The sequence below is a fragment of the Sapajus apella genome, unplaced genomic scaffold (genome assembly GCF_009761245.1).
Source record: "Sapajus apella isolate SASKATOON/1434 unplaced genomic scaffold, GSC_monkey_1.0 scaffold60, whole genome shotgun sequence".
Lineage (NCBI taxonomy): Eukaryota > Metazoa > Chordata > Mammalia > Primates > Cebidae > Sapajus > Sapajus apella.
This window is the reverse complement of record NW_022437000.1, coordinates 9,075,576-9,099,283: the sequence shown is the minus strand read 5'-3', so window position 1 is coordinate 9,099,283 and position 23,708 is coordinate 9,075,576. Positions and strand designations below refer to the sequence as shown.

At 34.7% G+C, this 23,708-nt stretch overlaps 1 protein-coding gene across 1 annotated transcript in view; it reads right to left on the bottom strand.

Annotated features, from left to right (window-relative positions):
• Window positions 1-23,708, bottom strand: part of MYO16 (myosin XVI) — a 563,966-nt gene that overhangs the window by 363,336 nt on the left and 176,922 nt on the right. Inside the window, exons 8-9 of the mRNA XM_032246200.1 lie at window positions 10,797-10,872; window positions 7,946-8,099 (exon numbers count right to left, since the gene is read on the bottom strand). Of these exons, the coding sequence (XP_032102091.1) occupies window positions 7,946-8,099; window positions 10,797-10,872 (230 nt within the window). The remainder of the gene's footprint in view (window positions 1-7,945; window positions 8,100-10,796; window positions 10,873-23,708) is intronic.

Here is a 23,708-nt window from a genome sequence, read left to right as displayed (position 1 = left end):
TATATATATATATATTTTTTAAAATATATATATATTTAAAATATATTTTTAAAAATATATATATTTAAAATATATATATATATATAAAATGAAACATATAAAGAACAAAAGGAAAAATTCCAAGTTAGTAGCCGTTTCATCAAAAAGGTGGAGTAGTGACCAAGAAGGCCTTAACCTTCTCCTCTCAGCTAAACTTTGGAGTATCTTTAGTCCTTTGAACTCCCTTTTCTTGAGCACTGACTTTAGAAAACTGAACTGCAAATTTTTTCTCTGCCCCTTTGAGATGTATATCTTCTTCTAGCCTCTGGCCAGTTTACAATTCAGGAATGTCTTTATGACCTGGGAGTCATCCCTTTGAAATCTAAACAGGGAAGAACATAGCCCACTATTTCCCAGTTTCTGTGAAGCACAGGAGCCTAACTTTGATAATGGACAATTAGCAAATGCCTATGGCTTGATCACCTTGGCCAAAGTCCTTCCTAAAGTCCTACAGTAATTTTCTGCTAGTTCACCCAAGTACTTAGAAACTCTCCCACTTTTGTTTAGTAGAGTTGAGTTGAATCATTCTCCCTTAAAGTATTAAAAAAACGAAAAGGAAAGAAACTCTCCCTTTCTTTCCTATGTAACATCTCTGGTGCAATTTTTCTTCAAAGTAAATGAGTAATTTTTTCATGCTTCTATATGTTTTTTGCACTCTCTAAATTTTCTTCAACAAGAAATTCTTATTCTGATTATTAAAAAGAAATTACTAGCAATAGAAATTTATCTGCTGAGAAAAAAAAAAGAAATGAGATAGTATATTTTCTATTGGTAAAACAGACCCCATAAACATTTAAAAAAAGAAAATTAGTATCATCCAAGAGTTGCTTAGATTAATACAGTAGAGACAGATTTAACTCTGACTGTGAAAAGAAAGAGATGAGAATATACCAGCAGACAACCAATTTCTGAACTCTACTGGATTTCTGCCAGACTTGCTTATTTTGACAAACATAAAAGTAACTTCACGCAGGGAAAATGTGCCTACAGGAAATGGGATTTTCCTTTTGAAAATGGAAACAGGAATGTAATAAAATGAAACTAACAAAGGCAAAAATTATTGCCCATTATAACTAAAGCAATTTTAGAAAACCATAGAGATGAAATAAAATTGAATATATTGAGGTACATGAAGCCAACAAAAACAATAACAAAACAAAACAAAAAAAAAACGATGTAAAGATATGACATGTGAGACTTGGTTATTTTTATGCTTTAAATAATTGATGGAATGCAGAGTTCTCAACGTGACTCTGAGAAACATAGCTACACAAATTGTTCACTGTAGAAAACTGAATTAAATTTTTGTTTTTTTCTGCCTCTATAAAATAAGATAAAGATGCAATGGTTAATATTAAATGAAAGAGATCTTGGAGAGATTTGAATTAATTGCTATATATTTGGTCCTTCCAAAAATTAATTTTTGTAAGAACTTTTTTTTTTTTTTCACAATTTAAAGACCATTATGGTAAAATATTACCTGTGTCTAAAAAGCAAATAAAACTTATAATGTGGCACATGGCTGAACTGGAGTTTGTATTTTTTTAAGATATATTAATCTCAACAGCTCTCAACAGATACATGCAAAAAAAGTTTAATAGCTTATTTAAGGGAAAATCTGTATAATTCAGTAGTTTTATGGATATATGAAGGAAGATTCTGAAAGTTTCAAGTGTAAACTTTGCTAGAAATTTCCCTGAATGTATCATTCTGGCTTTAGATGATTTTGCTGACAGTTCAAAGATAAGTGAAGAATGGCTTTTTTTTTCTTTTTTGGTTATTCCTTAAGCAGTTGTTTAGTACTTACAATGAGGCAGACATTGCTCTAAATGCTTGATAAATATTAACTCAGTTATGAAGAACAAGCCTATGATATAGTTATTATAATCATCAAACTCTGATGTTCTGTAGCACAATTATGCTAAATGCGTAGGGTTTGTCCAGAGTCTACAGGTTAAGGGCACAGTCCTCAGCAAGACTGCCCCCATTTTAGATGCCAGCCAAAAGTTTGGAGGTCCCCAGGTCACTTGTACTTTTGAGCAACTAGCTACAAATTTTCGGATTCTCATAAACCTCCCTTCCCCCGCAACACAGGTTTGACAATCTGCTAGAATGGCTCTCAAAACTCAGCAAAGTGCTACACTTAATAACACATCTTTATGATAAAGAATACAAATTGTGACAAGCCTGACAAACAAATACATATGACAAGGTCTGAGGGGGTCCCAAATGCAGAGCTTCTGAGCCCCCTGCCCAAGGAAACAGAGCACATCAAACTCCAGCCTACTGATGTCCTCACCAATCCACAAGCCCCAATGTCCACAGTTTTTATTGGTGTCTTGTTGCATAGGCATGAGTGATGCCATCACTGGTCACATGTTTGAACTTCATCTCGAGCCTGTCCTGCTCCTCCTGGAGGTTGGGCTGGATTTCTTTAATCACAGGGTCGGTTTTTCTGGCAATGACCAGACCCCGACCCTGAGTCACCTCACCTGTTAGGATAAACTCAGATGTGATCCAAGGGGCTCATGAATAACAAAGACACTCTAATCCCCTGGGAAATTCCAAGGATTTAGTTTACCTCCCAGAAACCAAGAACAAAAATCAGCCAGATTTTTTACGAAACAACACCCACATTTTGCACTTGAATAAAAATGTCACAAAGAGGTTGACTGAATTGCTCAAGGTCATAGAGCCAGTAAAGGGTGGAGCCAGGATCTGCAGATGGATAGTGGCCCAAAAGTTCCACACCACAGGGCCTCACCAGTAACACTCAGGGAGGGAGTTTAGGGACTATCAATTTCCTTTTAAAGGCCAAATGAGAAGCTTTGGAATTTCAAATAAAAATGACCTCCTCATTGAAACAATACAAGATTGAACACACATGTGGCATGAATCATGTTCTTGAAGCTCCCAGCTTCAGCCAGGTGTGTATCACATGGTTGAGTAAGTCACAGGACACACATCCAGGTGTTGTTTTGAGAGTGAAATGAAATTATCCAAACAAGTTTGCTCACGTTTCAACACCTGGTAACTGTTGCCAAAATTATTGTTATTATTACAAATACTAAGTGAAAATCCCCCTTTCATCAATGAACGACTCCACTTAAGCAACACCCAGAATTCCTGTGGGTTCATTTTCATGGGCTCTATGAACTAGAATATTAGGAATGCAAGTTGGCACATATCCAAACTGCTCAGTGGTGAAAACCCTGGGTGAACATGTCCGTGCTCAGACACCAAAGGGCATACTCAGCGGCAGCTGTTTCATTAGCAGAAATAACAGCAAGTGAGGCACTTGAATACATTGAAGGACAGAAAGGCAGCACAGAGAGGAGGTGTCCAGTCAGAAGGAACAGACAAGCAGAGTGATAGCCTATAAGCAAAAAGATACTCCTCATTATTTATCAGGAAAACCCAAATGGAAACCACAATGAGATATTACTTTATATTTCCTAGAATGGCCACTAATAAAGAACAAAAAATTTTTTTTGTTCTCTTCTCCAAGTATGGAGAAGACAAAGCAGGCCTACAAGGAGCTGGTCTTACAGATACAGAATGTTACAAGTAGAAGGGCCTTTGGAATTAAAGATGCACATTCTTAGACATGAGCTTGAAGGTCAGGTCACACAGGGAAGACTTGGGAATGCTGATTGGATAGGAGGCACCTTAGAAAATATGAAATATGAAATAATCCAATAGCACAGGAATTTCCAATTCATCAAATATTCAAAGACAGGCAGTGGTTACTGACAGCAGGGCATAGTGGAAATGATGTCCTTAACCTTACTAAATCATGATTTACTGCACAAAATGCTCATCGAAACAATAAACTTGAGTTTATTGTAAAGCAGAAATTTGACTTGTATCCTGAAATAATAGGAAAAAATGAGCTATTCCATTCTTTCTTGCAATTTTGGCAAAATATACCCTGGGAAAAAGAAAAAGAAACAAATCAACTTTAGAATGCAAAGGAATAAGAACTTGGGGTTAAAACCGATGAAGCAAAATGAGCAGCCATGATTCAGATGAGGGAATACATGGTGCAGTCAAGGACAGTTGTTCCCCTTTTTTTAAATTGCTCTTACATATAAAACTGCTAAGAATATTTATATACAGGTTTGTGTGTAGACATACATTTTTATTATCTGGGAGACAAACAATACACCTAGGAGAAGAATTTATGGGTCATGTGGTAGATCTATGTCTAGCTTTTCAAGAACTGCCAAATTGTTTTTCAACAGTGTGTCACCATTTTACATTCTGGCTACCAGTAAGCGAGGGAGGCAGTTCCCCCACAGCCTTGCCAACACGTATTTTCTTTATTTATTTTTGTTCTTTATTAATGGCCATTCTAGGAAATATAAAGTAGTATCTCATTGTGGTTTCCATTTGGATTTTCCTGATAAATAATGAGGACTATCCTTGTGTGTGCTTATGGGCTATCACTCTATCTTCTCTGAAGAAACATATTCAAATTCACTGCCTATTTTGAAGTGAGTTATTTGTCTTTTTATTGTTGAGTTGTAGGGATCCTTTTATATTTTGTTATATATACCACTGAAGAAATTTTATCCCATTATGTGTGGTTTTGTTTTTTTTTTTTAATTTCTTATTGGTGTCTTTGAAACCACTAAAATCTTTAGTTTACCTATTTTTAGTTTTATTGCTTATCTTATGGTGTCATAGCTAAGAAACCATTGCTTCAGCTAAGGTCAGAAAGATTTACACTTTTTAAAGAGAGATTTATAGTTTTATCTCTTATATTAGGTCAATGATCCATCTTGGGTGAATTTTTATGTATGGTGTAAAGTACAAGTCCAACTGATTATTTTGCATATGAATACCTAGTTGTCTCAGTACTGTTTATTGTAAAGGCCATTCTTTCCCATAGAATTGTTTTGGCATTCTTTGACAAAAATCAGTTAACCCATACATGTAAAAAGTTTTCTTTTTGACTTCTCAGTTCTATCCCATTGATATATTTCTATCCTGTGCTAGTATCAAAATGTCTTCATTACTATAGATTTCAAGTAAGTTTTGAAATAGGGTTGTGTGAGTTCTCTAACTTTGTTCTTTTTTTACATAATTTTTTTTAGGTATTCTGGGTCCTTGAATTGTTATGTGATTTTAAAAACTGGCCTGTCGATTTTTTCAAAAAGTCATCTGGTATTTTTACAGAGATTGTGTTAACGATATTAAGTCTTCCGATCCATGAATATAATATTTCTTTCCACATATTTAGGCTCTTTAATTTCTTTCAATTATGTTTTGTAGTTTCCAGTGTAAAAGTTTGCACTTCTTTTTGTAAATTTTCTTGTGAGTATTTTGGTTTTTTAAATGTTGTTGTAAATTAAATTGTTTTTAATCTTTCCTTTTTTCCCCCCATACTGGGTAAGCATGTTTTTAATTTCATTTTTGAATTATGAATTGCTGTATATAGAAATACAGATTGTTTCTCTGTCTTGATCATGTATATTACCAACCTCCTGAACTATATTCTTAGTTCAAATATAATTTTTTAAAAATTCCTTAGAATTTTCTGTATACAAGATTATGTCATCTGCACAGAGATAGTTTTACTTCTTCCTTTAGTTTGGATGTGTTTTTATTCATTCATTCATTCATTCATTTTCTTGCCCAGTTGCTTGAGTTAAAACCACCAATACAATGTTACAGAGTTGGTGACAGAAGACACTCTTCTTGCCTTTGTCCTCATCTTAAGCGGAAAGTGATCAGTCACCATTGAGGATGACATTAGCTCTGTTTTTATTTTTTTATTTTTTGCTTCTTATCCTTTAGCAGGTTGAAAAAGTTTCCTCCCATTTCTAGTTTATTTACTTTTTTCTCATAAGAGAGTGTTGGGCTTTGTCAAATGCTTTTTCTGTATATATTGAGATAATCGTGTAATTTTGTTCCTTATTCTATTAACATATAACATTTTCTGATTTTTTCATGCTCAGCCTGCTTTCTTGTCATAAATCTCACAAAGACGTATCGTGCAATCCTTTTTATATGTGTCCGAACTTGGTTTGCTGGTGTTTTATTTAGGTGTCTTAAAGCTATATTCATAAGGTTGTTGTTTTCTTTTTGTCTGAAACTTTCAATTTATTTTGTGTATCAGGATAATTCTGACCTGATAGAATGAGTCAGGAACAATTCCCTGCACTTCTATTTTTGAAAGCGTTTGTGATGGATTGCTGTTAATTCTTTAAACATTTGGAAGAATTCAGCCTGAAACCATGTGGTCATTTGTTTTTCTTTGTGAGAAGTTTTTGATTACTAATTCAAACTCTTTACTTGCTGTAGGTTTATTCAAATGATCTCCTTTTTCTTGTGTTAGTTTTGTTTGTGTTTTCTAGGAATTCTTCAATTTCATCTAGGTTAGCTAATATTTTGGCATATAATTGCTCATAGTATTTTCTTTTAATTATTTTTGTTTCTGTAAACCAGGAGTAATGTTCCTCTTTCATGTCTGATTTTAGTAAAAGAATGTTCCAGGTGCAACTCAAAAGAATATGTATCCCACTATTGCTGGATGAAAGTGCTCTAAATGTGTCTGTTAGATCTGGTTGCTTTATAGTGTTAAGTCTCCTGTTCCCTGTTCTTCGTTTCCCTACTTGTCCTATTTGTTTTTGAAACTTGGGCATCAACTTATTTAACTATTCAAACTAAAATATTAGCCATAAGGCAAAGCTCTTTCCAGTAACCACAACACTACCTCTGAAGAATATGAATATATAAATTCATAGAGACCTGTTTTAGAGGTTTACATTAGAATATCCAGATTTTCATATATTTGCTTTTTGCTCATTTCACCAGGGGTATTTCTATGGTTTTAAATGAATTTTTATATCATGGTAAAACCCCTCATAAAGCTTTCCATGTTTCTCTTACTCCTTTTAATGCATATTTTAGCAGTAGCACTCTGGAGGTAACAAGCTATCCAGTGTTTAATAATTTCTCTTTCTGTAATTTTATGGGTACTATCAATTTTTTATAATATTGTTCTGGATACACAATTTCTTTACCTGGCTGCTGCTATTGGAGGTCTTTAAATTTGGGACGAACTTTAAAACGAAGTCCCATAGACTACATGCAATGTTATTTATTCATAGAGATGTATTTATTTATTTAGATACTCACAGTTCATCTCCACCTGACAATGTTTGCTGTCTGTTTTGTTTTGTATTCCAAGTACCAGTCAGTAGATTCTGAATAAATATATTTTAAAATGAAAAAATATGTAAGCATTCCTAAGTTATATGCATAACACCTGTGTTTATATATCCATACTATAAATATATGCTGGTAAAGAGAAACTCTGGAAACATACGCATCATTTTATGAGTTAAATGAACACTTATTCTTCAGTAAATTTAACATTAATTCAAATGTGAGTTGTTATTTGTCATTCTTATTAGCACACTTTGTGTCACTTTTTCTGACTTTGAAAATGATATCAATCCATTTGCTATTTTAAATGCAACAGAAAAGTTATTTTTAAGAGGTAACATATATGACAATAAATAATTGGTTTTATGCTTATGAGAGAAAAAAATGTATATCAGTATTTTCTATTTCAGGAAAGTTAGTCATTATGATAATCACTGGAAACCTCATTATCAGTTTAGCTAAAATTTTGGAATGTGTTTAAGATACTATTTGGTCTCATGGCACATGAAATTCATTTAATAACTGATATAGTAACACTGTTTTTAAATCAGATGGTTTTTATAAAATTATGTTTAACTCATCACTGTAAACAAGTATTCTTTGGTACATATGTTGATAAACCATTTTAATTGTTCTAACTCTTTTTGCTGAGATTCAGAGTTAATACTGGCTCTAAAATAACCAGCAAGTAGAGAAGATGTCAAATGAGAATAAGCATGAAGTCACTTACAGCTTACTCGACAACACGGGGAGATCATGGATGATCTCTTCATAGGGTTCTTCTTGCGCTACGGTAGAAGCAGATAAAGGCTCTTTCATTTTTTCTTCCCAGGCAATTTCAGCTTTCAGCAGCATTTCCTCGATAAACTCAGATGCAGCAATATCTACCAGAAAAAAGTCAAAAAATCAGAAAAATGATGAGTGGTGATAGCATAGAAATCTATTTACTTTCAATAATTCCAATATGCTTAAAATGCTAAAAATTTATCAATGTATGAATCAAAACAAAAAACATTAAAAATTTATGGCTGAGATAAAATTGAAGTACTGCCATTTTAAAAGACTATTTTGTTTTACATCGGTGACATATTTAATTAGAAATGAAATAAAATATGAAAATAGTATACACTGGATGGTGATGTGTAAAATAAAAAATCATTGAGTGGCTAAGCTTGAACAAACTTCATGTCATTTCATTCTCAGTAAAATCTGTCCTACATCTTGGTGAATATGAACCAAAATTACAGAAATAGCTACACTTTCCCATCGACTGGGTTATAAAGCATGTGTTGGCATTCTATAAACTGTCTACTAAACAGGTAGATGTACAAGTAAATGCTCAGTCGTATTATTTAAACAAGGGGTATGCCCTCTAGCCATGATATTTTTACCTTTATCTATTGCAAATACAAATAAATATATTTCCTTACAAATTACACATAAACAGTGACATCGGAACATGTTTGGGCAGCAATATAGATATGTATCAATCAAGTTTACAATAACAACAATTATGATACAGACACTAATATAGATCACAAGGAAAAAAAACAACATTCATATCAGTTAAGAATCTACTGGAGGCAGCCGCTCATTGTCAGTCATTAGGACCAGACTGCGTGACCAGCTATGTCTATAAATTAAAGTTATATGGCTTTCTGGGCTGGTCACAGAAATGTAGCTGCCAAAAGAAGATATTTATGTAAAGATTTTATCATTATTTGCCTCAGATTAAATTATGCACATGTAAAAAGTAGGGGAGTGCTCAGTTTTCTTCCTTTGTGAGATAAAGTTTCTGTCCCACTTAACAAACTGTTTTTCCCTGCTCCAAATTTTTTTTATGGATCCATTCAAAATTTAAGAAACATAAAATGACAATAATATACTATGATACTGATCACGCCCTTCATTTGCTCAGGTATAATACGGGCTTCTGGTTTACTGTTCTCTGCTCTATTCTTGTTTTGGGTTTTTCCTTCTTTTGTCTTCTGGCTCACTGGATTACTGGCATATGTGCTTTAGGTGAAACCTCTCACTGCATTACAACGCTTTGCTTTTTGCATGTGATAAAAGTATTTTTATTCAGTTAGCAAATATTTACTGAGGATCTATTATGGGCCCAGCACTGTGTCTCGTATTGCCAAAAGGCCATGGATAAAGTACGAGGTTGCTAGTCGGCTTTGCATGACCAATATGGAAAAAGTTGCCCGTGAGAGCCCTCATGCACTGTGCTGAGGTGACCAGTGCTGAGTCTGGCCCAGAAGTTCATTCATTGCCTCCGTTCCTAAGATTGTCATCTGCCATGCCTGGACATCTGTTTGAAATGACACTAGACCTACATGGGGAAAGTCTGCTCTGGGGGTCCATGTAGTCAAAAAGTCAGTCATATCTTCCCATGTCTGGGAAATAAGCCAGGAATATAAACTTGAAAAATGTGAGCTACTGTTAGAACCAGATTAGAGTTAACAGAGGATGTAACTTGTATTCATGATAAATACATTTTTAATAAGAAAAAAACCTACAAATTTTATTTGTTCTTTTGATAATTATCATGTTTATCGTACTAACATAATTAATGTTAAAATTACTAGACTGTAAGTAATATTAGCTTGGTTCTCAAGTTTGTGACTTTTAAGCTGTCTTAAATTTCTGTTTGGTAAATCTTCAGTTTAGCAGAGAAAATGAAGTAATAAACATTAAACAATGACACTTACTTCCAATAAATAACAAATAGAGAAAAATCCCTTCTTCTGGCTTTACCTAGAGATTTATTAGAAATTCATACTCCTGAAAATATATCAAATGATAAATCTCAAAAGTAAAGTACATTTAAGTAAGTAGAAGTATGGCAAGAGAAAAAATAGATTTATTAACATAGTCAGATCAATTACTGCCTTCAAAATTTTGATATTATGGTATTACATGTGCTAGATTTTTCTCTCTGTTATTCAGAATTCTTTTTACTATTGCAAAAATAATTATGAGTAGTAACATTGTGTGAAATCTAAAAGCTACAAAATTAATGTAGCATCCATTTATTAAATAAGCATACAAATATACAAAATGACAGTGACTAAAATAATTTTAGAAATCTTCAAAAAGATATTTATTAAAAATTAGTAATATTGTCAAGATTTTCAAAGTTTTAAATTTGCATGAGAATGTCAGCCTCTCTATATGTCCTGTAGTTTAAATGTCTGCACAGATAATAATGCCATTATTTTTCAAAAATACCCTAACAGATAAGCATGCTTCTGGCAGGGTGAGAAACTAGCTAAGTAACAGTAAAAACATATTTTAAACTAAGTTACACTGAATGAATCACTACCTGAAGTTTTAAAACATGAAAGGCAAAATACAACAAAGTACAACAGCACAGTGTAGATTAAACTGTGAATAGCCTCCTGTAATCGAGCCGTGCATAGGCGATTATAAATTGTGCTTAAACTGGGCTGGTTGTTACACAGCTTCACAGGCGTGTCCACTCCCACTCTGTGGCTGTGCTAAAGATGATGGACAACTCTGACATGAAAGGAAGAAAATAGTACCTGCTTAATGGTCCCAGGATGCTCCCAACCTACCTGATGGCTTCTCCTCATTACAGTTCACAAGGTGTGGGTTTGCCTGATGCATCAAAAGAAGTTTCACCAGGTTGGTCTGAAATATTAAAGATAATTGAAATGGGAAACATTGTGCCAGATGCTAAGGATTCATTGGTAAGTCATACACTGTGGCTGCCCTCGAGAGCACCAGTAGCTGGAATGAGACAGTATCAGCATTCCCACTCAGAATTCCTTCCTGTCCCCATTCCCAGTGCCTTTTGTAAAAATGTCAGATATTCAAACTATTTCAGCCCTTTCTGAATTCAGAGAAAAAATTATCTATCCAATAAGGATGTAATCACTGAAAAGGATACTTTATAACTTTCAGGTTTGTATGTATTTGGTAGAACGAGAAACTAGTTAAATAGTAGTAAAAAAAATTTATATACATATATTTTTTCATGACTCAGAAATGTATGGATTTTATTTATATTTATATTTCTCTGTATATATATTTTTAATTGTACTTTAGGTTCTGGGGTACATGTGCAGATCATGCAGGATTGTTGCATAGGTATGTACGTGGCAATGTGGTTTGCTGCCTCCATCCCCCATCACCTATATCTGGCATTTCTCCCTATGTTATCCCTCCCCAACCTCCCCACCTCCTGCTGTCTCTCCCCAAGCCCCCCACAACAGACCCCAGTGTGTGATGCTCCCCTCCCCATGTCCATGTGTTCTCATTGTTCAACACCTGCCTATGAGTGAGAATATGCGGTGTTTGATTTTCTGTTCTTATATCAATTTGCTGAGAATGATGGTTTCCAGATTCATCCATGTCCCTACAAAGGACACGAACTCACCATTTTTTATGGCTGCATAGTATTCCATGGTGTATATGTGCCACATTTTCCTTGTCCAGTCTATCATTGATGGGCATTTGGGTTGGTTCCAGGTCTTTGCTATTGTAAACAGTGCCACTGTGAACATACGTGTGTGCATGTGTCTTTGTAATGGAAGTAAGTTACACTGAATGGATAAATACCCAGAAAGCTTAAAACATGAAAGGCAAAATACAACAAAGTACAACAGTACAGTATTGATTCTATGCCATAATACAACCTGAAAGTCCATAATCTATATTCCATATATGAGGAATTATATGGTATAGTGCGTTTTGTTCTGTTTTAATTGAACAATTCATTGAAGTCTAACTTGTTGATATTGTTCCTCTCTGACAGCAATGTGGGCAGTATGAACCTAAAGTCACATTGCACCATTAGAAAAATGCTATAAGACTTAAGTGACTTCAGAAATTAAGTATTTTTTTTTTAAATGCTATAATATATCACACATATAAAGGGGATATATAATGTACATGTGCTATTGAAAAAGCAATAAAATAAATTTCAGTGTAACCAAATTTTTAAAATATGTACTCAACATTTTTAAAAAATGATATCTTTGTGTGTTTCTCCCCCAAACTATGCCTCTATGTCCTAGAGTAGGCTAAGATCATGACTTTTCAGATAACCATTAGTACCTTCTCTATATGCTTAGCACATATATATGGAAGTATCCCTAAACAACATATTGCATAATCTGTTTGTGATATTTATAGAAATGAAATCATAGTGTATGGGTTCTTCCATGTCCTGTTTTCATGGCTTACCATTGCATTTTTGAGCCATTAGAGTTGATGGGTTTAACCAAGGTTCATTCTTTTTCTTGGCTGCATGGAATTGTATTATACAAATATATCGCAATTGATTCACCTTTCTCCCAGGGAATATTCAAGCCATTTGCAGTCATTTATTTGTTTTTATAAATAATGTTACCCTAAGTATTCTCATTTATATCTCTTGGTGCACACATGTAAGACTTTCTTCAGGATATATGTACTTAAAAATGACATTGCTGGGGTATCAGTTTGGATACCATCAAAGTAACCAGGTAGTGCCAATATATTTTTTTCCAAGAGATTGCTCAGATTTACACTTCTACTTCTAACAAGGATTTCTATTGCTCTATGTTCTACTTAATAATTTTATTATCAGGCATTTACTTGTTGTTAAATTATTGGGTGTAAAAGAATAGCTCATTGTGGTTTAATGGTGCATTGCTTTGAAAATGAGGGTCTATAGTAGCTACAGGACTCTCTTGGATTTCTTTTTGGTATGATTTTATATGATACTTTTAAAGTTATTACTTTCTAGAGATTTGCCGATTTTGCCTAAGTTTTCAAATTCACTGGCATGATACTGTTGGTTACATCTTCTTATTGTGTTTTTTCTTTTATTACCTTTTTAATGGCTGTGCTGTTTGTGCATTTATGTTTCCACTTACATGCACACTATCAGTCATTTTGTGCATGTCCTCTCTATCTTTTTGACCAATACTTCCAAAACTTGTTCATCTCATTAATCTTTACAAGAACCAATTTGAGGTATTGTTGATTCTTTCTGTGGTATTTTTTAACAGTTCTATCACTTTGGCCTCTATCTGTTTTATAGCCTCATTTACGCATTCTGTGTTTGTTTCTTTAATCTCTTTCTCTCTCTCTCTCTCTTTTTTTTTTTGAGATGAAGTCTCGCTCTGTCACCCAGGTTAGAGTGCAGTCACACCATCTCTGCTTACTACAACTGCAACTTCCTTCTCCCAGGTTCAAGCAATTCTTGTGCCTCAGCCTCCGGAGTAGCTGGGACTACCAGCAGGCACTACCACATACAGAAAACTTTCATATTTTTAGTAGACACAGGGTTTCACCATGTTTACCAGGCTGGTCTTGAACTCCTGACCTCAAGTAATCTGCCTGACTCAGCCTCTCAAAGTGCTGAAATTACAGGCATGAGCCAGAACCTGGCCTATTTTATGAATCTCTTACAAACTTTGTAAGTTGCAATATTATTTTTCAAACTTGCCTTTTAATATATAAACATTTAAGGTTGCTATGCAACCTCTAAAGCTGTAAATTTCCATCAAATCAAAATTACCTCCACTTTCTTTACAGCTCACATAGGGATAGAGACAATGTAATTTTTTTATTATGATTCTGTTCCAAATATTTTTACATGGTCATTGTATGTCTTTTTTGACTTAAAGAGAATAGTAAGTTCTGAAACAAAGTGTTTTTCTGTAATACAAAGTAGCTCATGCTCAATTGATAAATGTTCGTAGATACCAATTTTCCCTAGGCAAGAGGGGCCAAAACAATGGAACTGAAATCATGAAATTAAAATATCTCAACTGTCTTGTACTGGAAACTGAAGCCATCTTAGCTGTATTTCTAAAAATACTCTCTTTTTTTAAAAAAACAATGAAGTAATTTAAAGGCAATAAAATGGATAATAATAAGTGCACAGTTATAACAATTTGGGCAAATGTGTGTACCTGTGTAATCAGCACCACAAATAAGCTATAGAACATTTCTCATCACCAGCACTTACCCCTGACCCTCTATGGTCAATCTTCATCCCATACTGGAAACTACAGTGTGATTTACAGCACCCCAGATTAGCTTTGTCTATTCTTAAACTTCATATAAATAGAACACGGAAATATATATGTTTGACCAACATAATGTTCTTAAGATTTGTCCATGTTTGTGCATGCATTGACATTTTCATTCTTCATTGTTGAGTTGTAATCCAAGGTATAACTACACTACAACATGTTCATCATTTTCTTCTTAATTGAGAGTTGAGACTTTCATTTCCTGCTCTTCGAATGAGGAACTATGGACATATGTCATCTTAGTCAATGTAGATTTTTCATTTTTCTCTTTTGAACATTCTAAAGTAGAATCCTGGGTAATCTGGTAAGTGTACATTTAACTTTATAAGAAATTGCCGGAAAATTTTACAAAGTGGTTTTAATGTTTTTTACCCTCACTGGCAATTTTGTCACATCCTCTCCAATACTTGATATTGTCACAGTAAAACAATTTTAGCCACTGAAGTAGTATCTCATTGTAGTTGAATTTACATTTCCCTGATGACTAGTGATATTGAACACTCTCATGTGCTTAATGACCATCTTTTGTGAAGCAGCTATTCAAGAATTTCTTGTCCATTTATTACTGGATTATTTACCTTTTTAATATTACCCTCTGTGCATTTTTATGTGATCTAGATGCATTTTTCAGGTGTATGTATTACAGATATTTCCTCCCATGCTATGGCTTGCCTAGTCATGTTCTTAAAAATGCCTTTGGATGAGCAGAAAAACATTTTTATTTCTTTTACTTTTGTTTAGTACAATACCTCTACCTATTTTTATCTACTCAAAGTTCATGATAATACAGTTTATTCTAAGAGCTTTATAATTTTAACTTTTATATTTATGGTCCATTTCAAGTAAGTTTTTGTGAATGCCATGCAAAGGCCTATATGGTCCAGCACCATTTATTTTTCTGCAACATTTGTTGAGAAGATCATGTTTTCTTATTGAATTGCCTTGAGATCTTCATAGGAAATCAACTATGAAGTTGATTTCCTATGAAGTTCATTATGTTCATTTGTAGATGCTATTTTTTTGTTTCATTGATATATTGGTCTATCTTTACTATATTACCTAACAACTTTATGAGTATAGATTTACAGCGAGTGTTGAAATCTTGCAAGTGAAAGACTTACAGTGTCTTGAAAAAAAGTCTATGTCTTACTCCTTCGAGATCATTTTGTCTATTATAGGTACTTTGCATTCCATATACATTTTAGAATGAATTTTTCAATTGCTGTAAGAAAAGACCACTAGGATTTAGATTGGGATTGCTTTAAATAGGTAGCTACTATATTAGTTTTATATGACTGCCATAACAGATCACCACAAGGTTCATGGCTCTAACGATAAAAATGTATAATGTCTTAAAATTCCATTAGTCAGAAGTCTGACACAGGTATCACTGGGCTAACGTCAGGGTTCTGGTAGCTCTGTGCTCCCTTCTGGTTCTAAGGGAGAATTTGTTTCTGGCTTTTCCAGTTTTGAGGTCACCCACATTCCTTGGTTAATGGTCCCTCCTCTTCCACCATCTTCAAGTCAGCAACATTGCATGTCTCTGGCCATTTTCCCACAGTCACACCCCAGTCTGTCTCTCAGCCAAGAACAACTCTCTGTTTCTAAGGGCCCATGTGATTACACTGGGCCCATCTAGAGAATCCAGGAAAGCCTTTCCAGCTTATGATCCTTAGGTTAGTCACAATGCAAAGTTCTATATTTAGCCTTGTAACATAATTGACAGGTTCGGGGATTAGGGCATGAATGTCACTCAGGGCCACTATTCTGCCTTCCCAGATACCTTAAAAATATCCAGTATCTCAATGACAACTGAGTATCAATGAGTGTGGCTTACCTCTTTATTTTCATAGGTCTTAGATCATCCCTGCAATGTTTTGTAGTGATAAATGCACAAATATTTCACATCATTTGTTAATGTTACTATCTATGTTACGAATATAACCCTACTGTAAAAAAAAAAAAAAAACCTTCATAAATTCATTTAATGGTTCTAATTTTAAAAAGTTTTTTGGAGATTCTTTGGTATTTTTGTTATCCTTTCTCCTTTCCTAACCTTGCCTTTCATTTTCATTTCTTGCATTATTTTACTTGTTAGAATGACAGGGGTTTCTTCAGTCTGAGGTGGGGTTCATTTGTTTGTTTGCTTGGTTGTTTGCATTTGTAATACTTTCTGTGGCATTTTTCACTCATGCTGAGCTTTTTGCCCAAGCATTCTAAGAGATCTCCCCAAATAATTATGGCTTTTGCCAGTGTTCTCACTATAAAATTAATTAGGTTTCCAATGGTATGCCCTATTGCTAGATTTCTTACAAGCCCATTCAAAATTAGTGTTTGGTTTTGCAGAACAAAAATTATTTCAGTAGTACTTATTCATGTTACAGCAGGGTGCTTATATTTAGAAATTATTTTGATTTCCAAATATATAGTTTGCTAAAGAAAGAGAGGCTATCTTTATATCTGAAAGATAAAAATATATGTTGTAGGTTCCCAGGACATTAAAATAGTTGCAAGAATGAGTTTTGCTTTATATTAAAGATTTGAGACATTTTCTTCCTTTTATGTCACATGTCAGAAATGAAGGAAGGAAGGAAAGAACAAAGAAAAGGAAAGAACAAAAAATAGAAGATGGAGTAAAGTAAGGAAAAATGAAGACAGAAGGAAGGGAAAGAAAGATTCAGAAAGAAAGAAAACAAAAGTCAAAAATTAGTTAAGATTGACTCTGTTTTCCACAAATTTGAAAGAGTGTCGATAATGCTAAAGGTTTTATATCTTTGCAAAAATGTCAGCGTATCAGAAAGTCTAATAATTATGTTGCATTTCTAAATTGAACTTGTTCTGTATAGAACTCCAAATAAAATCATGTGCAATATCCCAGAAAACTACTGTTCTCTACAACTTCAACTGCAGAAAGCATTTAAGTCAGAAAAGTGAATATCTTCTACAAGAAAATCTTTAACAATAAAAGTAATTCCATTTTATTTCAGGCCTGCAAAAATAAACATTCATGTGTGAAATAAGGAAGTTTCTCCTACTTGGGAAATTCCTTTCTTTTCGTTAAGTCAGTATTTTTCATGTCCTTCCAGTTAGAAATCAGTGAGGCACTTAGCAGAACTGAATTAAGCAGGCCAGTGCTAATTCCAATTACTCTACTCTGGAACAACTGTCCTAACCTCACAAAAAACTTTACGTAAATCACTTGAAATGTGAACAGGTAGAGTGTGTCATTCAATTACAACTCATCTCCACTATTAAAAGAATTTCATAATCAGCAAAGATATCAGAGGTTAAGGTGACTACAATTGAGAGAGAGAGAGAGAGAGAAAGGGGAGTGTGTCTGTATAAAAGGAAACATTAAGTGGCTAACAGAAAATGTATTTAAGCAGAAATTTGAATTCATGTAAGTTGCTGGATATAGATTTTACTCATTCTTCAGAAAGTTGTATTTTAGTGAGGCTAAATTTATCAAAATTAATTTCTTGATTGTCACAGTATCTCTTTAAAAAGCTAAAATACAGCAATGAGTGTTTGGAGCCAGCACTCATTCCTTCCTAGTTCAAAAGCTAAAAAAGATTGATTTAATTTAATAAAGGGGAAATTATAATGTTATAGTCTCTCAGAAACTCAGCACTTGCATACCCCACTTGAATTCCATATACCTATGCTCAATGGCACATATTCTACATTGTAAAGCATAAATATGTCTAATTCTGAGAACCATGTGAAGTATTTCAGATACAATATTTTTAAAAGTCCAATACATTACTACTTTTAATGATTCAACTATGATTTCTCATTAACCAAATGGTTCTGCCCTCATACCACAAAATAAATACTTTCTAATCACTGTAGTTTCCATGTAACTGTCTGTGTATTTCTTTTCTGAAACATACCTCTTTTATTTCTATTCAGCAAACCACATAGTCCTCCTCTGCCTGTGTCCACCTCTCCTGAATCTCCTTGTATGGTACTTTGCTTTTATGCAGTTGTCACAGTCTTATTTGTGCAGCCATAACAGAATATCTGAGACTGGGTAATTTATAATGAACAGAAATTTATTGCTCACAGTTCTGGAGGCTGGGAAGTCCAAGATCAAAGTGCCAACAGGCCTTAGTCTCTCTGCTTTCAAGGTGCCCCATTAAATGTTGCACCCTACAGAGGAGAGGATTATTATATCCTCACATGGCAGAAAAGCAGAAAGAAGAACCACTCTTGCAATTTCCTTTTATAGTTGTGTTAATCCTTTCATGAGGGTGAAACCCTCATGACCTAAACACCTCTCATTAGGCCTCACCTCCTAATTTTGCTTCACCAGGGATTAACTTTGCAACGTAAATTTTGGGGTCATACATAGAAGCCATTAAATACAGAGCTGCTCACAATATATTGCACTTGGTTGAAATCCCTGTGGTGATTACAGCCTAAATGTGCATGATTTCTTTGAGTAATCCATCCCAAATTATCTCCAGTGCTATCAAAGCCCTTGCATGTGCCCAAGTTTCTCTTGGAAATCTCCATGAGGATTTCCTGCAAGAAGCAGTCTCAGATGTGTGCCCACTCAACTACCCTTCACACATGTATTCAGTGATCCATTGACAAAGGCAGGTATGTATTACATTAGGGCATTTATTGATTCTCTCATTAAATAAACAGTAACTTAGCCAGTATTCTGTGTTGACTCCTGTCTGGGATGCCGTGATATTTTTATAAGCCAAACAAATGTTCCTACACTCAGTTCTTACAGACTAAAAGGTGATACAGATGAATGAACTGAAAACTACAGCAAGTTGCAGTAAAGCTGTATTTATGATACAGGATACACAGAGTGCCCATACGTAGACAGGAGAGGAACCGTCATATGCAAATTCCAAGCATTTGGAAAGACAGCCAGTGAAGTGACATCTCAATGTAGCTATGCAAGGTAAAATTTAACAATTTCAGAAAGAGCAAATGATAGGCTATATGTGGTGGTGCATTCTAGAAATGGAGATACATGCAGTATAGCTTTACCCTCAAATAGGGTGGGGTGAGGCAGGAGAAATAAAATGCAAGACTTAACCAGGGGCTCTGACATATAGGGACTTATAAATGGTGCTAAGGAATACGTATTTTACTTCAACAGCAATGGAAAGGACACTGTGTTGAAACAGTCTGATTATGTCTGCAATGTAGAATGACTGCAGCCTCACTGTTAAGAGAAGAGTGGGGGAGAGGGGTAGAAACCTGCTAAAGGCTGATGGTTTAACCCAGATATAGAGAAGTGAGTGCCCTGGGTGAGGGGAGAGGCAGTGAAGAGGCACAGATGGATTTGTGGTGATTACAGCCTAAATATCTCAACACAATCCACTGGGTAGGAGTTTTTAGGCTCTGTGTTTTGTTAGGCATAAGAGAGGAGGGAAAGTTAGGAAAATGGCAAAGGACTAGTTTTGTGGTGAATAAATGACAAAACAGAAGAGCAACAAATGGGAATGGGAAAGAGAAGATGATTTTCTTTTTAAACAGGTAGTGTTAGAGGACAGAAAGATAGAGACAACCCCTGGGCAGTAGTATATATGGATTTAGAATTTGGGAAAGTGTGGGGGTTCAGTCAAGATGATTGGAAAGATTGTACAATTGCAGACTATATAGTCTGGGAAGACAGAAAGGTCTGCACAGTTTCAGCAGAAGTTTCAGCTGAAGGCAGCCTAATACCCTTTACCTTTATTTGATAAAGAAAAGCAAATAACTAGGGAATGTGGGGGAGTTTATCTAAATAACTTATTTACTCATGTGATCCTAAAACTAGCCTTTAATCTTTCATGGGTCAGCTGGCTCTCTCTGGAGGAGCGGGGAGGGCAACCAGATTTATAACCCACAAATGGTATTTGCTTTAGGCCTCAGAACCTGGCCTTTAATCATTATCCATAAGTGTGTTGACTCAAAGCCTCTGCTATTAAATCTATACTAAATAAATGCCTAGAGTACCAACTGATGGGGGCCATGCTGCTACCTCTCTCAGTAGTGTCTGTGAGTGGCCAAGGACTTCCAGCCCAAACTTTCACTGGAGATTTGTGTTTGAGTAGATTTGTTCATCCACCACTGGGTTGGGGTCTGCGGGTCAGACCCCGACAGGAGAGAAACAGAGAGGAGGCTTTGGTAGCTATGAGCATGTAGACAGCATTTGAAGCTGAGGGCATGAGACTATTTCTCAAAGACACAACAAACATCAAAAAGAGACAGGAGCCTAGGATGGAGCATGGACTTTACTGATATTGCATGGTCAGAGGGGTAAGGGCATAACCAGACTGTATAGTTTCTCCAAGGCAAAGGAGAAATATATGAAAAAAATAAAAGCTCTGAATATATCTTAATTTTTATATACTTGGGTAAAAATGTATTTGAGAATACAAATGGCTTTGTAACTATTAAGATATGTGAGTTATATCATATAAAATACTTTGGAAAATAAGAATATTTAGATTCCAGCATTTGTACCAATTTTTCTTAACTTTTGGTGTACTATTGCCAATTCAATTTTAAATACTAAAAACAGTAAATGCATGCAAGATTAGAATGAAATTTTACTTTATGTACAACTCATGACAGAATTGTAAAACCAAAAGACTTATCGCTCATATAATTTGTTCAGTTTCTAGTTGTCGACAAAATCAAGCTTCTCTTTTGTTTTTCACTGCAAAAGTTAACACATTTATAAAAGGTAGTTTTAAAATACATATATCATCCCACTATAAATGTAAATAATAAATACAGTTATAGATTGTGAGCTACCTTCTCCATAAAGGTATTTACATTTGTAAGGTCTTTATAAGAGTGAAATTACTGTGAATGTCTCTAAACATGCCATTAGCCTCTCTAATGTTCACATTTCTAAAGCTTTTTTCCCTGAACACAGAAGCAATGTATTTACAGCAAATTTCTTCAGAGAGCATTATAAACCTTCCATGCATATAAATTGATATTCAAATAAACCTGTTTCTAAAATATAATTTCCGAAGTGCATACTAAATGATATCTTTGTGGGTGAACAATTTTTTTAAATAATTCTAGATTTCATATACTATGTTTCTTGGCAAAATAATTAAGATGTAATTTACTCAAAATCTTCTATTATCATAAATTTCTCAGTTTTTTTTATTTGCTTCAGTCTGAGTAAAAGAATATCTTGGTTTTGGTGTCATCTATTCTAAAACAAAAGTCTTATCTACACTCAGGATTTCCAATCCAGTTTTGCACCTAGTTCTGGGTTGGTTGCCTTTGTCCTTTCTTTTGGTCACTTTCTTTTGGTCACTGGACAATGGGCTACTCAGAGTCTGTTTTTCTGGGTATGCATTTGAGTGGAGACACTATTTGAGTAGGCTTAATGGAACAAAGTAGCAGAGACACGTGATCTTCAGACACTTTCCTTAGTACTAACATGCATCAGAAGTTAGAAAATAATTAAACACACGTCTCTAGAGAAGCAGAGGATAAAGATAATGTAAACACCGGCCTCACCTGCACATTGTACGTGGCCATTTCTGGAAAACTTTGGTTCAGATATCTGTCTGTGCCAATCTAGCAACTGTCAACGGATCAGGACATGTGCTGACTGATGATCAATACACACAAGGCATTCACCTTCATGATTCTCAAAAACCTGCTCAACTAAGTAAAACTCTCCCCTTTCTACAGATGCTCATGGTTCTCAATAACTGGTGTTTCTTAATTCACTTAACATGAATAAATGATGAATACTAGAAACCTAGCTGGCACACTGGAGAAGGAGTACGAGAAACAATCTTAATTCCTTTGCATCTGACAAAGCAAATGTGGCTCTGAATCAGAGTTCTCATGTTTAGTTCATGACTGTATTTCTCTAATTTGAAAGAACAGATTTTAAAAAAAAGTTTGGGAAATTTTTCGAATGTGACAGGTAAAGGCAAGTAGTAACACCGACAGCCACTAATTCCTTCTCCCTTATCATTCGGCGAAGCCTTTTAAGGAGCAGGAACCTCTAGGAAGCTTTCTGAAAGAAGTAGATTGGGCTCATGTTCCCTCCACCACTGCACATGGCATGTATCATGTGTGGCATTTATGTCAATCATTAAAGGATTTTTATTGATTAACTATATAAATTAACATTTAAAAAGTCATTTTCATCACTCAAACTAATTACAGATTTTTTACACATGACACAAATTTTATCTGACTGATACTGTGTCTCAATTCTTACTATATAACATAGCTTTATTAGAAGCATAATTTCCTGGCAGGGCATGGTGGATCATGCCTGTAATCCCAACACTTTGGGAGGTGGAGGTGGGTGGATCACCTGAGGTCAGGAGTTGGAGACCAGCTTGGCCAACATGGCGAAACACTGTCTCTACTGAAAATAGAAAAAATTAGCCGGGCATGGTGGTGAGTGTCTGTATTCCCAGCTAGTCAGGAGGCTGAGGCATGAGAACTGCTTGAATCCAGGAGGCAGAAGTTGCAGTTAGCTGAGATTACATCACTGCATTCCAGCCTGGGCAACAAAGTGAGACTCCTTCTCAAAAAAAAAAAAAAAAAGCTTCTATTTCTGCAGAGCAGGATTTTTTATGGGCCTCTGGAAGGTCTATGGCTAGCTTTCATAGAGAGCTCAACCTCTGAAATTGTAGGCACACATTTTGTGTCTATGCATTTCTGGAAAAAAAGGTCAGTAGCTTGATCTGATTGCTTGAGGGATAAAATTTCTGATTCTAAACAGATCTATTTCTTTCTGCCTTGGTCATTACAGCTTCCAGGAGGTGGGAAATAAATATCTAGATTCTCCTTATGAGAATATGAGTCAGGAAAAACTGATTACATTTAGACACATTCAACATGTAAAACCACAGATTGCAATAGATACATTATAATGGAACAGTTGCAGAAATGTATACTAATTTCTCTGCTTTTCCAGTGGGTTTCATGTAAAGATAATTATAAATTAATTTTATTTCTTTACCAATCTTTACAAGACATTAATAAATTGGTATTTTAAGAAGCAGAAACAGCTACTTTAAAATACACCTACTTAGACTTTTCTTCCTGTTCCTCCCTGCCAATTACGACAATAACCCTGGAAACAGCAAGCAACTCAGAAAGAACTGGCAGAGGAGATGGTACAACAGGCTGCTCAGAAATTTAAAAGGATCATGATGGAATATTATCAGTGAACACAATGAACCAATTGGATAGCCTCAAAGAAACTGATACATTCCTAAAAACACACAATCCACCAAGACTCAATCAAGGAGAAATGGAAAGCTGGAACAGACCAGTAACAAAGAGATTGAATCACTGGCTAGAAGCACAATTCAGGGATATTTAGTAGACCGTTAAATATATTTATTAAATAAATGGATCTTTTTTTCACAGGACATGCTGTCAAAACACTGTTCTTGTTAGTTTGAAAGAACTTCCCCAGGTAATACGCTT